At 47.4% G+C, this 17,026-nt stretch overlaps 1 protein-coding gene across 2 annotated transcripts; it reads right to left on the bottom strand.

The window, feature by feature from the left end:
* Positions 1-4,534: 4,534 nt before the first annotated feature.
* On the bottom strand, positions 4,535-13,716 carry LOC143491248 (cytochrome P450 2J2-like). 2 transcript variants are annotated; one of them, XM_076990083.1, is made up of 10 exons: positions 13,404-13,716; positions 10,167-10,326; positions 9,823-9,975; positions 8,625-8,785; positions 6,443-6,616; positions 5,965-6,106; positions 5,656-5,843; positions 5,161-5,302; positions 4,748-5,060; positions 4,535-4,681 (listed from the first exon to the last, which is right to left on the bottom strand). In XM_076990083.1, exons 1-9 carry the CDS (start codon positions 13,596-13,598, stop codon positions 4,873-4,875), a joined length of 1,503 nt encoding a protein of 500 aa, XP_076846198.1. In that variant the 5' UTR covers positions 13,599-13,716; the 3' UTR covers positions 4,535-4,681; positions 4,748-4,872. The 2 variants fall into 2 exon arrangements, with proteins under 2 accessions (XP_076846198.1, XP_076846199.1); XM_076990084.1 differs by lacking the exon at positions 13,404-13,716 and having other exon boundaries at positions 10,172-10,304.
* Between the last annotated feature and the right edge of the window lie 3,310 nt (positions 13,717-17,026).

Here is a 17,026-nt window from a genome sequence, read left to right as displayed (position 1 = left end):
TGAAAAAATTACTTTAAATAGTTTTCCTACATCTTCAAACTTTGAAAAGGGTCAAATTGACCCACAACATTGGACTATCATTTGTTATTGGAGTTTTTGTTGTTGAATTTTACTGAAAAGCATTTTTAATAAACCAATTGTAAATATCATGTTATTGTAGGATTACGTGAGCCTATGTTAAGTGCCCCCCCCCCCCCCCCCCCAGCTCCAAAGTGTCCTGGTTTTCCCAAATAAAAATATGGTCACCCTAGTGTGTGTGTGTGTGTGTGTGTGTGTGTGTGTGTGTGTGTGTGTGTGAATGGAAGTGTGAATGGGTGTGTATTTGTGAGACAGGAAGAGGGAGAGAGATTGTGAATGTATGTGTTTGTGTATGTATTCGAGAGACAGGAGCGGGAGAGAGAGTGTGTGAGCAGCAGCCAGCCCCCTCCGCTGGCCAAAATGAGCATAGCTTGACACGTTCAGCCCGTCTGCTCAAGTTTTTCTTAGGACTTTGTGTTTTTAATTCAGGAGTGGTTTTAATTCACGGTTAAAATTGGGACATTTCTGGGGACAGACCAAAAACAGGGACTGTCCCCAAAAAACAAGGACGTCTGGTCAACCTACTGTGGAAGCCTTTTTGAGACTGTATATTCTCAGCACAAAGCTCTTAACAAGAATTAAAGATGTCTGGACAATCAAGTCTTTCTCTTGAAGCACCAGCACTTATCTAGATGCATTCGGAAATCACCGAGTTGGCCTACACTTGCTCAGAACGTTGGTCTTGAGATTTCAGTGTAAGCTGAGGTGAAGAATTTAGGTACAAAAAAGTAAATATCCATCTCAAGATTTCAGGTATGCACCTGCTTGCCTCCATACCTACCGTCGTACGGCTCCAGGGGGTCGGCGTCCAGACACGAGTCCTGCCCCCTGACCCCTGACCCATAGAGGTCACAGGACACATTGGCTCGTCTTCCCAATTTCACATTCGATTGTAGGACTCGCCTTTGGCTTGCTCACTGGGGGCTAGGACCCGGCACTTGTAAAGCTGCTTTATGAAAACAACTGTTGTAAAAAGCGCTATATAAATAAAATTTGATTGATTGATTGATTGACTCAGGTGAGGCGACTGGGACTGCAGCACCTCATACTGCACTACTTGCAGCTGACCAGAGGGGGCAGCAGCACCCTGACAGCTGAAAGGTCACCAAAGCATAGCCTGAGTGGATGATGAGTGCCTTCTTCAGAGGAGCCCTCATGCTCAGGTAAAACACGGTTCCCAGGTAAACGCAGTCCCCAAATAAACACAACATGATAGCTGCTTGGAACGACTCTTGCAGGATAATGTTTAAAGCCTTTGTCTGTTCACACCTATGTGTGCTGTTCACCACCTCCACCCAGTGAAGGTGTTTTATGAACTTATTAATATTCTCTTAAGTACATGAGGTTTCATGGGTGAGATTATGGCAGCTGCCTTTTTTTTTGAAGAAATGTGTCAGGAGGAGCTGCTAGTGTGGAGGAGCTGCTAGTGATCGAAGCTCCTCATTTGCATCTAATTTTGAGGTTTCCCTGGTTGCAACACCACAACCCTGAAATTGACTGGTTGTCGTGAACTGTTAGGAGCTGGGGGCCTATATGTTAAGAGTCATGCCTAAAGAATGATCCTGTCTCCTGTACTCACAAACCCCAGGACCCCATTGACCTCTCACATGTCCCATCTGAATACCATGACCTCCAGGAGGTCTTCAGCAAGGAAACGGCAGGTTTCCTTACTCCTCATAGGCCTTACGATATAGCCATCAACCTACTACCTGGTACCAGTCCCCCCATAGGTCGTCTCTTCTCGTTGGCTGATCCTGAGTGTAAGACTATGGATGAGGCATTAGCTGCAGGTTTTATCTGTCCTTCTTCTTCACCCGCTGTCACTGGGTTCTTTTTTTGTCTGTAAAATGGACAGAGGTTTGAGGCCCTGCATCGATTACCAGGGTCTAAACAAGATAACAGTAAAAGATCACCATCCCTTCCCCTTGATGGCAACTGCCTTTGAGGTCCTACAACAAGCGGTCATATTTACTAAACTAGACCTCCGTAGTGCCTATAATCTGGTCAGGGTCAGGGAAGGTGACGAGTGGAAGATGGCATTCATCACACCTTCCGGGCACTATGAGTACCTCGTCATGCTCTTCGGTTTGATGAATGCCCCCGCTGTTTTTCAACACTTCATTAATGAAGTACTTTGTGAAGCTCTAGACCAGTATGCCTTAGTGTATTTGGACGGCATCTTGATATATAGCAAATCCAGAGACGAACATGTTAAGCATGTACAAAGGGTTTTCCAGCTCCTCATCGAAAATCACCTCTTCATCAAGCTGGAGAAGTCCCTTTTTCATGCCCAAGAAGTAAGCTTCTTGGGTTTTACCATGGCTCAGAACACCTTAGCCATGGACCCTGCTAAGGTCAAGGCCTTCACCCAATGGCCTGTTCCCACATCACTCCGCCTGGTGCAAAGATTCCTGGGTTTTGCCAACTTCTATCAGTTCATTAAAGGGTACAGTGATGTGGCGGGACCACTTATTGCTCTCACAAAGAAGACTCTGGGTCCTTTTAGAGGTGGCACAAATGGCCTTCGAAGTCCTCAAGGAGCGTTTCACGACCGTTCTAGTATTGTGTTTGCCTGATCCCGATCTACTTTTTGTCGTGGAGGTCGATGCCTCTGACCAGGGAGTCGGAGCTATACTGTCCCAATGTTTGGGTACCCCTCCTAAATTGCACCCTTGCACTTACTTCTCCCACCGTTTTACACCTGCTGAACGCAAGATAAGGAGCTACTAGCCGTCAAGCTGGCTGTCATGGAGAGGGGACATGACTCACCCTTTGCTGCCCATCCTGGCTCTCGGCGCACCCTCAAGCTCCTTCTGAGACGGTTTTGGTGGTCTGACATGGGTCAGGAGTTTAGGAACTTCATGTGTCATGTGTAGTGTGCCTTAGGGGTAAGATAAGCCAGCCGGACTGTTACGTCCTTTGCCCATTCCGTCAAGACCATGGAACCATGTGTCCATGGATTTCATTACGGGGTTGCCCCCCTCTTGTGGTAATACCACCATACTGGTCATGGTGGACTGATTTTTTTAAGGCTTTAGAAAAAGATTCCCCTTGACGTTGTCTCTGATAGGGGCCTCCAGTTCACTAGTCGTGTTTCTCAAGCTGTTGGGGGCTAAAGCCAGTGTGTCATTTGGGTTTCACCCCCAGACTAATGGCCAGATCAAATGGGTGAACCAAAATCTGGAGCAAACCCTTAGTTCCAGGTGGGGTCTCCACAATCAGCAGTGATCTGTCACACCTGACGTCATCCCTACTTAAGGAAGGGATTTGTGACTGATCACTTCTGATTCGTTTGATCTCTATGCCTCAAGTTACTCTCGTTGGTTCCTGGTTGCGGTTGTTGGTGTTTCATCACCCTTTCTTTCTTGTTTGTTGTTTTGTCTCCTACTTTTATTTGAGTACTTACCTCCTGCGCTGCTCTCTGGCCTTCCTCAAGTTTTCCCCTCTATTGTTTTCTTCCGTTTCTGTTTTAGTTTGGGAGGGGTTTTTTGTTTGTTGCAGCGTTGGCCTGCCAGCCAGCTTCCCCAAGCATATTTTGTTTTCTTTTCTCTTTTTCGCATTGAGTGTTTCTGCAATCTTTTCAGTTCTCTTTATTATTTTTTCCCTCATGTTTATTGATTATTTCTGTTGATATGCGTAGATACGCGTTATTCCGCGTCAATGAAGTTTCAGTTTTTCAGTTTTTCCCCTGTGTCAGCCTGCCACACATGCTCTTCAGTGTTTATTGTGGTTATTCATAGTGCGAGCCGGCACTTGGATCCACTTTATCTGAGTGACATCTCGCGGAGCTTACTGCTTCAGTGAGTCACCGCGTTACAAAATTACACTACTTTATGTGCTTAATTTATCTTAAAGAATATTCTGGACTAATTGTAACTTGACCTCTATGCACTGCGGTGTAGCAAACAGGCTGTTGGCACAAATGTGATGTGTGTCACGTAGGGCTACGTCCCCTCTCCTAGCTGTCACTCCGGTTTCCCTGTTCCCTCATGTCTGTGTTGTTCCCTGCTCCTGGATCCCGACCTGCTCGTCTGTTGCCCTGGTTTCCCATTGTCTGCCACGCCCTTGTCGTCATTATCACCTGTTCCTAGTTTAGTTCGATGTATATTAGTCCCTGTGTTTCCCATGTCTGTATCGGTTGTTTTGTACATTCCTGTTCGTTGCCATTGCCACTGTTTGTAAGTTCGCTCTTTTGTGTTTCCCGTCTTCCGTGACAAAACATTACAATTACGTGTGATAGGTAGGCTGGTCACAAGAATTGCATGGCAGGTGTTAGTAGTTAGCGATACCAAACCAAAACTTAAAGGTCTATGGTTTATTTTTATAACAGAGTAAGAGGTATTGTTTTAAAAGTTAAAGATTTATAAGTAAATTTATCGCATTGATATGGTTCTGTATCAGTGGTGTGCAGTGTGTAAATTAAGGACCCAGGAGGATAAATAAAGTTACATACTCCTTGTATGTTTGTATATGTATATATATGTGAATAACACTTAAACAAATAAACCACACACTGCTTTATGGAACTGGTTAGTCTAGTGTGTCATTAATGCAGCGTTCGTAAACCTCGCGGGTACACACCTGTAACCAGACACGCACCTCTGTGTGAGCCGAACCCATCACTCACACATTGTGCGGTGTGTGCATGAAGACAGACCTAAGGTCAGAGGACCTTAGGTCTGTCTTCATGCACACACCGCACAATGTGTGAGTGATGGGTTCGGCGTGTGTGGTGGTGCCGTGTGTGTGAGGCACAGGGTGGCAGTTCAGAGATGGTGCTGTTCACGTGGGGGTTCAGTTGGGCACCCTGCTGTGACAGACGGTGTTGAACGGGTGCGGGGAGCGTATCATTCCCATGGTGCCATCGGGGTTGGGCCGTGGAGCTCCGGGGGGCCACGAGAAACGCAGACGCTGAATCAGAGAGGTGAAGAAGATGAAGAGTTCTGTCCTCGCCAGAGATTCACCCAGACACGTCCTTGGGCCTGCCACACACAGACACCAGTGAGAACACACACACACACACACACACACACACACACAGATTGTCCACCAGTAGTCTGTCGGCCCCTCCCACAGTCTCACCCAGAGAGAAAGGCACAAAGCAGTCTTGCTTGCAAAACTGTCCTTCTGCATCCAGAAAGTTCTCCGGGTTGAAGGTGTCTGGGTGCTTCCAGTAGTTCTGGTCAGTGAAGACTGCGTTCAGGTTGGCTGTCACCATGGTTCCCTGTGTGTTGAGGGGAATGGAGAAACAGGCAAAATACACAAATACTTAAACTGTTCACTGTTTGAATGTTCAAATGATGTCTGTTCAATAGGAAGTTCAGCTAGTCTGTTCAGCTATTGTCTTCTGTTTTAGTCACACCTAAAAGACTGAAATACAGTAATAAAATCAAAATGAAAATCCAAGCTACTTAACCTAAACACAAAACTTCAACATGTGTTCACAGAGTCCCTGTGACATATCCACTTTATATGTGTATGTGTGTGTCTTTATATCTGAAGGACAGTCTGGCTCTTGGACTTTGGTTCGTTTACTCTTTCTTTTCTCAGAACAGCCGTCCCTCCGCCTATAGTTACCTTGGTGATGTGGTACCCCTGTAGCTGGGTGTCCTCTGTGGTCTCATGCACCCCGCCAAGTGGCACGATGTTTGCCTGGCGCAGGATCTCATGCACGGTGGCGTGTGTGTACGGGAGACGCCTGCGGGCATCCATGCTAACAGGATGGTGGTGTCCCAGCTCACGCACGATCTCCTCATGACACCGTTCTGACCAATGAGAGAGTGGACGCAGAGAAGGGAGATGTTCAGTTGTGGGGACACCAGTTTCAGGTGTTCGTATGTCTCTAGGACACTGTTCCCATGGGAACAGTCTGTCGTGGAGATTCACCTTGGACGTCAGGGTTGTCCATCATGAAGATGAGACCCCAGCGCAGAGTAGTTGCCGTGGTATCAGAACCAGCCAGGAAGAGGTCTGATGTCGTCATAACTAGGTTCTCCTCATGGAACATGGAATCATCCGCCAACTCGTGCTGCTCAGGACACGTGAGGGAGGACATGTGAGGGAGGACACATGGGGACGACATGTGGGGGAGGACACGTGAGGGAGGACATGTGAGGGAGGACACATGAGGCTTGACACGTGAAGCTGGCAGCACAGACATGCTTCTACAGACTGTTGTGCAGAAAGACCTCAAGCTTGCTACAGTAACGGCTCAGAATACAAACCACACCCCTTAAGGCTGCTGCAGACAGCAGTGCCGTCTGTGCTCAGTCTTGATACCACCTCTGAGGTCACTGGAGACACCCTTGTTAGAGGGTTTCAGTCCATCCCAGTGAAGAGCTAGCCCTGCAGTCGGGACTCTCACCTTGCTCATTTCCACCAGGTAGGCGTCGATGAAGTCCCGCAGATTGTCTGGGTCCAAAGTTTTCTTGTGCTCCAGCACAGCCTCCCGGATGAAGGCTAGTAAGGCAGTGGCATTGCTCAGGATCGTCTGATGAGGTCCTGGGAAGTATTTAATGATGGGGAGCAAGTTGTAGATCTGTGTAAATAAAGGGAAAAGAATCTTATGCTACTTGGTGTAATTTAAGGAGTCATTCATTAATGACATTCTGAGATCCTGCTCAAGACTGTGTTCTTTCTCCTGACCTTTTCGTGACCAACCTTGTGAAGTGCAGTTTGCCCTCATTCCCATGCCAAAACCAAAAATGTACATTTCAATAGTGTCACTTAGCTGAATTTGAGTGTGTGTTGAATGGGTGTGTTTGTGCTGAACAGGTGTGTGTGTGTGCTGAAAGGGTGTGTGTGTTCTTGTAGGGGTGTCTGTGTGCTTGTAGGGGTTTTAGTTCTGATATTTAACTACCCTACCTGCTTGTGTGTGTAGGGGTTTTAGTTCTGATATGTAACTATCCTACCTGCTTGTGTGTGTAGGGGCTTTACTTATGATATTTAACTACCCCTCCCCCATGGATCACCACCTTATCGTGGTGGAGGGGATTGCGTGCTTACATGATCCTAGGATCCTAGGTTGTCGGGGGCAATGCCCCTGGTAGGGTCTCCCAAGGCAAATTGGTCCTATGTGATCCAAAAGCCCCTATGGAATGCCTGGATCAGGGTTACAGAGTCCTCACTCTGTAACCCCTGATCCTTGGCGAGCACCTGGTGGCCGGGTTTGTACCCATGGGGCTTGGGTGGGCACAGCCTGAAGGCGACACACAGATTCACTCTCCCATGGGCCCACCACCTGTGGGAGAGGTACTAGTGTTGGAGAATGGGCTCTAATTGTTGTTTGTTCTTATGCACAAAATGGCAGTTTGGAGTACCCGGACTTCTTGGAGTTCTTGGAGGGGAAACTGGAAGGCGCCCCTTCTGGGGATCCCATTGTTCTGCTGGGGGACTTCAATGCACATGTGGGCGATTGCAGTAAGATCTGGAAGGACGTGATTGTGAGGAATGGCCTCTCTGATCTGATCCCGAGTGGTGTTCTGTTATTGGACTTCTGTGCTCATCACAATCTGTCCATAACGAACACCATGTTCAAGCACAGAGGTGTCTGTAAATGCACAAGGTACCAGGACACCTTAGGTCACAGCACGATGATTGATTCTGTAATCATGTCGTCTGACTTGCAACCGTGTGTCTTGGACACTCGGGTGAAGAGAGCAGCTGAACCATCAACCGATCACCACCTAGTGGTGAGTTGGATCAGATGGTGGGTGAGGATGCCGGTCAGACCTGGCAGACCTCATGTCATGGTGGCAATCCCTAAACCCGGTGGTGGACAACTCGGTTTAGGAAGGCCGTCATGCTGAAGAAAGAGTACTATCGGGCCTGGAGGGCCAAGCAGGAGCACCAAGCAGATTGTGGCTTTTGCTGTTGCAGATGCAAAAACTCTGTGTGGGAAGAGTTTTGTAAGATCATATAAAGCAACTTTCGACTTTTCGGCTCCAAGAAAATTCTGGCAAACCATCAGGCAACTCAGGAGGGGAAAGCGATTCTAGACCAACACTGTATACAGTGGGGCTGGGGATTTGCCGACCTTGACTGTGGATGTCATAAGGCGGTGGAAGGAATACTTCAAGCATCTTCTCAATTCAATCATCACACCTTCCACAAAGGAAGCAGAACTGGAGGACTCAGACGGGGGATTTGTCCATCACTCAGGCTGAGGTAACCAGGGTAGTTGTAAAACTCCGCCCTGAGTTCCTTAAGGCTCTGAATGTTGTGGGACTGTCCTGGCTGACACTTCTTTGCAACATCGTGTGTACATTGGGGGCAGTACCTCTGGACTGGCAAACTGGAGGGGTAGTTTCTCTTCTTAAGAAAGGGGACCAGAGGGTGTGCTCCAACTATCGGGGGATCACACTCCTCAACCTCCCCAGTAAGGTCTATGCAGGGATACTAGAGAAGAGACTCCGGTCAATAGTTGAGTCTCAGTTACAAGAGGAACAATGTGGGTTCCGTGTCGTGGTTTTAGAAGAAGGATTGACATGCAAAAAACTTAATAAAACTTTCGTAGCAGTGTCAGGACGGTCCTGCCTGGGCCCTACCTGTCCTGCAGGTGCACCAGCAAGACGAATGTTTTCATTCAGGAGTGACAGCAGCTTAGCGAAGCGCTTGTTGTTGTATTCGAAGCGGTCTCCAAACACAATGGAGCAAATGATGTTGGCCACGGCGTTCATAATGGGGTGGATGGGGTAGAAGGGCTTCCCTTTAGAGAGAAGAGCAGGAGAATGGATCAGTACCATCAGCGGAACGGAGACAGCCAAAGCAGGGTACGGTTGTGCAGAATAGTGTCCGGACATGTCAGTGTACTGCCCCCTACACCCTAGAGTCTCCCCCTACCCCCTAGTTTCTCCCCCTACTCCCTAGTGCCCCTCCCTTCCCCCTAGTGTCTCCCTCTACCCCCTAGTGTCGCCCCTACCCCCTAGTGTCACCCCCTAGCCACTAGTGCCACCCCTTAGCCCCTAGTGTCTCCCCCTAGCCCCTAGTGTCTCCCCCTAGCCCCTAATATCTCCCCTAGCCTCTAGTGTTACCCACTAGCCCCATAGTGTCTCCCCCAGCCCCTAGTGTCTCCCGCTAGCCCCTCATGTCTCCCCCTAGCTCCTAGTGTTGCCCCTTAGCCCCTAGTTTGGCCCCTTAGCCCCTAGTGTCACCTTTAGTGTCACGCCTAGCCCCTAGTGCAGGGGTACTCAAATAGAAATGATGACGGGCCACATTTTATTTTTTCAATCACTGAAGGGGCCGGTTACGAGGGGGGGGGGGGGGGGGGGGGTGGAGAACGTAAACTGTCGATTGGGGGGGAGGGTGGCGAACGGATTTGGGCGTCTGCTACCTGTTTGTTGTTGCCATAAAGGCAATCCCCAGCATCGCCTTGAGATCGCGGTGCACGATTTCAAAATAAGAGCGGATAGCGCGATTGAAAAAAAAGATTCCTAAAAAAAAAACACTTTTCAAAACAGCTCACGGGCCAGAAATAGATAGCCCGCGGGCCGCTATTTGAGTATGGGGGCCCTAGTGTCTCCCGCTAGATCCTTGTGTCTTCCGCTAGCCCCTAGTGTCACCCCTACCCCCTTGTGTCTCCCCCTAGCTCCTAGTGTCGCCCCATAGCGCCTAGTGTCGCCCCTTAGCCCCTAGTGTTGCCCCGTCGCCCCTAGTGTCACCCCTACCCCCAGTGTCGCCCCCTAACCCCCCGTGTCTTCCCCTAGCCCCTAATGTTGCCCCTTAGCCCCTAGTGTCACCCCCTACCTTCGTGCTGCTGCAGCTCTCGGATCAGGTGCTCCGCCTCCTCCACCACTCGCTCCTCCACCGTCTTCCTCCCCAGGCCGAAGTTACGCAGCGTGTGCAGCACAAACCGCCGTTGCTCCTTCCACGCAGTACTGTACGTGACCATGACGATACCTGTGTGTGTGTGTGTGTGTGTGAGTGAGAGAGAGAGAGAGAGCCAGAAAAAAGTAGCGTTAAGAGGAAAGTATTAATTCTCTGTAGAATGCTCTTTTCCTGTAAATGTGTGCACACACATGCAGGATTTAGTTACTGGGTTCCACACTTTTACCACTGAAGAGCGGAGGAGTGTGTCATGTTGTACTGACCATACCCATTGCTGATGCTGTCTAGTAACGGAATGCGCGGCCTTCCAGAAAACACCGTGCCGTTGTGAACAAACGCCTCCTTCATGAGTTCCACACTGTTCAGAACCACCATCGGCTTCCTGCCCATGTGAAGGGTGCACAACTCACCGTATTGTGTTAACTGGAGGATGCAGAAGAACACACCGGCTTAGAATGTTTACCAATGTCTGTAGTACATGTAAATGTGCCATATTTTGTCAATTGTGGTTTTTCCACAGCAATCAAAATTTGTCCTCCGCTTTTAACCCATCTGTGCAGTCAGAACACACACACTAGTGATTACTAGGGGGCTGTGGATCACACGTGCCCAGAGCAGTGGGCAGCCCTAGCCCAGCACCCGGGGAGCAGTTGGGGTTAGGTGCCTTGCTCAAGGGAACCTAAGTCATGGCTTCAGGTCTGGGAATCGAACCCATGACCCTCCGGTCACAGGACCAGTTCCCTACCACCAGGCCATGACAGTGCCAGGTGAGTGTGTGAAGAGCAGGAGAAGAGCCGTGTGTAGTACAGCCCCCTGTGTGTAGTACAGCCGCCTGGGACTGTGTGCTGATATTCAGTTTTAGTACTCTCTGTGTTCTCTCTGTAGTCTGTAAACATGCATACTTTAAGATCAGCCTATCACGTACAACAGCCAGCCCGAGAGACACGCCCACTACCAGACACACTCACACACACACCAGCACTCACACACACACCAAATTATTGCTCTTTATCTTCTCCACTCTGACATGTGAATATACTGGGGTTCATTACATGCACGCGTGACAGCCCAGATCAGTGAATATACTGGGGTCCATTACCAGCACACGTGATGTCCCAGATCGGTGAATATACTGGGGTTCATTACCAGCAAACGTGATGTTCCAGATCAGTGAATATACTGGGGTTCATTACCAGCACACGTGACGTCCCAGATCAGTGAATATACTGGGGTTCATTACCAGCACACGTGACGTCCCAGATCAGTAAATATACTGGGGTTCATTACCAGCACACGTGATGTCCCAGATCAGTGAATATATTGGGGTTCATTACCAGCACACGTGACGTCCCATATCAGGGAATATACTGGGGTTCATTACCAGGTTCCCTGCTATGTTATAAAAGGACCTTAGAAAAGCATTTGATACAGTAAATCATTCTGTTCTTCTTAATAAGCTTTCAAAATTTAACTTCTCTCTAAATGCTGTGACCTGGATTGAATCATACCTGACTGATCGAGCTCAATATGTATCGGTTAATAACAGCAGATCTGACTCTCTTAGGCTTACCTGCGGAGTTCCTCAGGGGTCAATTTTAGGCCCACTTTTATTTAGTCTTTACATTAATGATTTGCCCTCAGTTTGTCCGGAAGCTGATTGCCTTATGTATGCAGACGATACAGTTTTCTTTGTACATGGACACACCAAAGACATTGTTGCGGCCAAACTCATAAAAACAATGTCATGTGTTACTACTTGGATGCAGAAGTGCTGTCTGGAGCTAAACACTTCTAAAACTGTAGGCATGTATTTCACTAAAACACATAGAGTATCAGCTGACCCTGACATTCATGTTAATGGAGAATGATTAAAAATTGTCAACCAATATAAGTATTTGGGGTTAATAATAGATTCAGAGCTCTCCTTTAAAGCCCATATCGGAAAATTGTGTAAAACAATAAAGTTTAATCTCGCAAATTTTCGTGCGATTCGCAATAATATGTCAACTGAAGCTGCAAAATTTTATTTGCATTCAATGATTTTTAGCCACTTCAATTATTGCATAACCAGCTGGTCCCAGGCTTGTCAAAGCTCAAAAAAACCTTTGGAAATCTTGTATAAGCAAGCAATTAAAGTAATGGATAAAAAACCCAGGTACTATCATCACTGTGCAATTTTAAAAAAATACAATATCTTAGATTGGGACAGACTTCACACATTTGCAGACCTAAAACTGACATACAAAGTACTGCATAACTTGGCTGCAGATCCTCTGGCGGAGTTCATCAGCCAAAGAAATAGCCTTGAGCGCGTCACTCGAGGCTCTGTCAGAGGTGACTGCAATATTCCCTTGCGCAGAAGCGCTTTTAGTAAATCGGCCTGGTCAGTAAGGAGTGCAAGTGTGTGGAACTCAGTACCTGAGGAGATTAAGCACCTCACAACATACAAGAACTTCACAAAAAAATTGAAAATGTGGCTTATTAATACCTATAGTTGCCAACATTAAAAGATAAGCCTGCTGTTTTAGTGATATGATAAATTGTTGTCTTTCTTTTAAATTGCATACTAAGTGTTTTTTCTGTATTGTACTGTATTGTAGTCTGTCTTCCCCTTCTTACTCTCTTCTTTTTAAATTGTAATTTCTAATTTGTTTTTTTCCTTTTTGTAAATGTATTACTGCCTTTTTACATCATGGCCCGGGGACTACAGATGAAAACTAGCCTTTTGGCTAATTCTGGCTTTTTTAACCATGTATAATCATGTGTTTTATGAAAATGCATTGTCCCCTTTTAAATAAACAAATAAATAAATAAATAAATAGAAATATCTGAAAGTTAAACATGCCAACTCCCATTTGTTGTGATAACACAGCTGCTTCCTGTGACAGAGGCTCTTAAGTCTGTTAGCAGCTGTAAACACTGTGAGTCTGTGATTCCTCTCTCCTCTCTGAACTAGCACAACCATTCTACCGTCCAAACCTGCATGTGTGAGGGAGCGAGTTTACCTGTGGGACCTGCAGGACCTGGCTGTGTTGTTAGAGGTCACTACACACCCAGGCTGTCCCTGGCCAGGTATGAGTGGGAGTGGTGTGCGCAGTTTTTTTTTCATTTTCATTTCATTTCATTTTTTCATTTCATTTCATGGGGGCGTGGCCAGTGGGGCCGGCTAAGCCACTGGCCACATTCCACAGCTGACAACTTTACAAGCTTCAACATGACTAGATAAGAAAGTACAGAGTTCTACTGGCAGTTACAAATACCGATTTGGTTCTTTAAAGAAATCTTACGATTGCTGGTAATGAGCAGGTTAGTGGCTGTGAAGCGCAGATGTACTGCTGAAAGCTCATGTGTGGTATTAGTATCACTCACATTCACCCGCTCTGTGTTCCAGAGGACATGTAATCACATGATCTGTTACCAAAACATCACCAAACATCCACCCTTCACGTGATCACGGAACCAAAATATCGACCTCCACAGGAAGTGAAAGTGCCACTAACCGATCTGATGCTGGCCATCTGGTTCTTCAGGAACTGGACCATGTTTCCCACGAAGGGCAGGGGAGTCGGTCCGGGGGGGACGCGGCTACGCAAGGAGTTCAGCCGGAACACCTCCAGGAGGAGCACGGAAAGCAGAACCAGCAGAACCAGTAGGCCTGCAGTGTCCCAGTCCATATGTCCCACTAACGACAGCATTCTGAGAAAGAGGTGCTGAACGCTGCAGTGAAACGCTGCTTTAAATCAGAAAGCCCAGAGGGGGAGGAGTTTGGGGAGGAGAGAGAGAGAGAGAGTGTGTGTGTGTGTGTGTGTGTGTTTGAGAGACAGGAAAAGAGAGAGAAAGTGTGTATGGGTGTGTATTTGTATTTAGGAGACAGGAAAAGGGAGAGAGAGTGTGTATGGGTGTGTATTTATATTTAGGAGTCAGGAAAAGGGAGAGAGAGGGTGTATGTTAGGGTGACCAAACGTCCGTGTTTCCCAGGACATGTCTGTATTTCATGTCCTGTCCCGGGCGTCCTGGGTTTTTTTTTTTTAGTGAGGGAATGTCCTGGTTTTTAAATTACCTTCATTGGACTATCATTTGTTATTGGAGTTTTTGTTGTTGAATTTTACTGAAAAGCATTTTTAATAAACCAACTGTAAATATCATGTTATTGTAGGATTACGTGAGCCTATGTTAGGTGCCCCCCCAGCTCCAAAGTGTCCTGGTTTTCCCAAATGAAAATGTGGTCACCCTAGTGTATGTGTGTGTGTGTGTGTGTGAATGAGAGTGTGAATGGGTGTGTATTTGTATTTGAGAGACCGGAAGAGGGAGAGAGATTGTGATTGTATGTGTTTGTGTATGTATTCGAGAGACAGGAGCGGGAGAGAGAGTGTGTGAGCAGCACGAGCATAGCTTGACACGTTCAGCCCATCTGCTCAAGTCTTTCTTAGGACTTTGTGTTTTTAATTCAGGAGTGGTTTTAATTCACGGTTAAAATTGGGACATTTCTGGGGACAGACCAAAAACAGGGACTGTCCCCAAAAAACAAGGACGTCTGGTCAGCCTACTGTGGAAGCCTTTTTGAGACTGTATATTCTCAGCACAAAGCTCTTAACAAGAATTAAAGATGTCTGGACAATCAAGTCTCTCTCTTGAAGCACCAGCACTTATCTAGATGCATTCGGAAATCACCGAGTTGGCCTACACTTGCTCAGAACGTTGGTCTCGAGATTTCAGTGTAAGCTGAGGTGAAGAATTTAGGTACAAAAAAGTAAATATCCATCTCAAGATTTCATGTGAAATTTTCATGTTTCATGCAGGTATTGTGCTTAGGTATGCACCTGCTCGCCTCCATACCTACTGTCGTATGGCTCCAGGGGGTCGGCGCCCAGACACGAGTCCTGCCCCCTGACCCCTGACCCATAGAGGTCACAGGACACATTGGCTCATCTTCCCAATTTCACAATCGATTGTAGGACTCAGGTGAGGCGACTGGGACTGCAGCACCTCATACTGCACTACTTGCAGCTGACCAGAGGGGGCAGCAGCACCCTGACAGCTGAAAGGTCACCAAAGCACAGCCTGAGTGGATGATGAGTGCCTTCTTCAGAGGAGCCCTCATGCTCAGGTAAACACGATCCCCAGGTAAAACACGGTTCCCAGGTAAACGCAGTCCCCAAATAAACACAACATGATGGCTGCTTGGACCGACTCTTGCAGGATAATGTTTAAAGCCTTTGACTGTTCACACCTATGCGTGCTGTTCACCACCTCCACCCAGTGAAGGTGTTTTATGAACTTATTAATATTCTCTTAAGTATATGCCTAAAAAGTGCCTTTTTATGAAGAAATGTGTCAGGAGGAGCTGCTAGTGTGGAGGAGCTGCTAGTGATCGAAGCTCCTCATTTGCATCTAATTTTGGGGTTTCCCTGGTTGCAACACCACAACCCTGAAATTGACTGGTTGTCGTAAACTGTTAGGAGCTGGGGGCCTATATGTTAAGAGTCATGCCTAAAGAATGATCCTGTCTCCTGTATTCACAAACCCCAGGACCCCATTGACCTCTCACATGTCCCATCTGAATACCATGACCTCCAGGAGGTCTTCAGCAAGGAAACGGCAGGTTTCCTTACTCCTCATAGGCCTTACGATATAGCCATCAACCTACTACCTAGTACCAGTCCCCCCAGAGGTCGTCTCTACTCGTTGGCTGCTCCTGAGCATAAGGCTATGGAGGAGTACATTCGGGAGGCATTAGCTGCAGATTTTATCTGTCCTTCACCTGCTGGTACTGGGTTATTTTTTTGTCAGTAAAAAGGATGGAGGTTTGAGGCCCTGCATCGATTACTGGGGTCTAAACAAGATAACAGTAAAAGATCACAATTCCTTCCCCTTGATGGCAACTGCCTTTGAGGCCCTACAACAAGCGGTCATATTTACTAAACTAGACCTCCGTAGTGCCTATAATCTGGTCAGGGTCAGGGAAGGTGACGAGTGGAAGATAGCGTTCATCACACCCTCTGGGCACTATGTACCTTGTCATGTCCTTCGGTTTGATGAATGCCCCCGCTGTTTTTCAACGCTTCATTAATGAAGTACTTTGTGAAGCTCTAGAACGGTATGCCTTCGTGTATTTGGACGACATTTTGATTTATAGCAAATCCAGAGACGAACATGTTAAGCATGTACAAAGGGTTCTCCAGCTCCTCATTGAAAATCACCTCTTCGTCAAGCTGGAGAAGTCCCTTTTTCATGCCCAAGAAGTAAGCGTCATGGGTTTTACCATGGCTCAGAAACCCTAGCCATGGACTCTGCTAAGGTCAAGGCCTTCACTCAATGGCCTGTTCCCACATCACTCCGCCTGGTGCAAAGATTCCTGGGTTTTGCCAACTTCTATCAGTTCATTAAAGGGTACAGTGATGTGGCGGGACCACTTATTGCTCTCACAAAAAAGACTGGGTACTTTTAGAGGTGGTATAAATGGCATTCGATGTCCTCAAGGAGCACTTCACGACCGTTCTAGTATTGTGTTTGCTTGATCCCGATCTACCTTTTGTCATGGAGGTCAATGCCTCTGACCAGGGAGTCAGAGCTATACTGTCCCAATGTTTGAGTACCCCTCCAAAATTGCACCCTTGCACTTACTTCTCCCACTGTTTTACACCTGCTGAACGCAACTACGACATAGGAGATAAGGAGCTACTAGCCGTCAAGCTGGCTGTCATGGAGAGGGGACATGACTCACCCTTTGCTGCCCATCCTGGCTCCCGGCGCACCCTCAAGCTCCTTCTGAGACGGTTTTGGTGGTCTGACATGGATCAGGAGGTCAGGAACTTCATGTGTCATGTGTAGTGTGCGTTAGGGGTAAGATGTCTCAAGCTAAGCCAGCCGGACTGTTACGTCCTTTGCCCATTCCGTCAAGACCATGGAACCACGTGTCCATGGATTTCATTACGGGGTTGCCCCCCTCTTGTGGTAATACCACCATACTGGTCATGGTGGACTGATTTTTCTAAGGCTTTAGAAAAGGTTTCCCCTTGACGTTGTCTCTGATAGGGGCCTCCAGTTCACTAGTCGTGTTTCTCAAGCTGTTGGGGGCTAAAGCCAGTGTGTCATTTGGGTTTCACCCCCAGACTAATGGCCA

This window comes from Brachyhypopomus gauderio, unplaced genomic scaffold (assembly GCF_052324685.1).
Source record: "Brachyhypopomus gauderio isolate BG-103 unplaced genomic scaffold, BGAUD_0.2 sc73, whole genome shotgun sequence".
In the NCBI taxonomy this organism is placed as follows: domain Eukaryota; kingdom Metazoa; phylum Chordata; class Actinopteri; order Gymnotiformes; family Hypopomidae; genus Brachyhypopomus; species Brachyhypopomus gauderio.
This window is presented reverse-complemented; position numbering and strand designations above follow the sequence as displayed.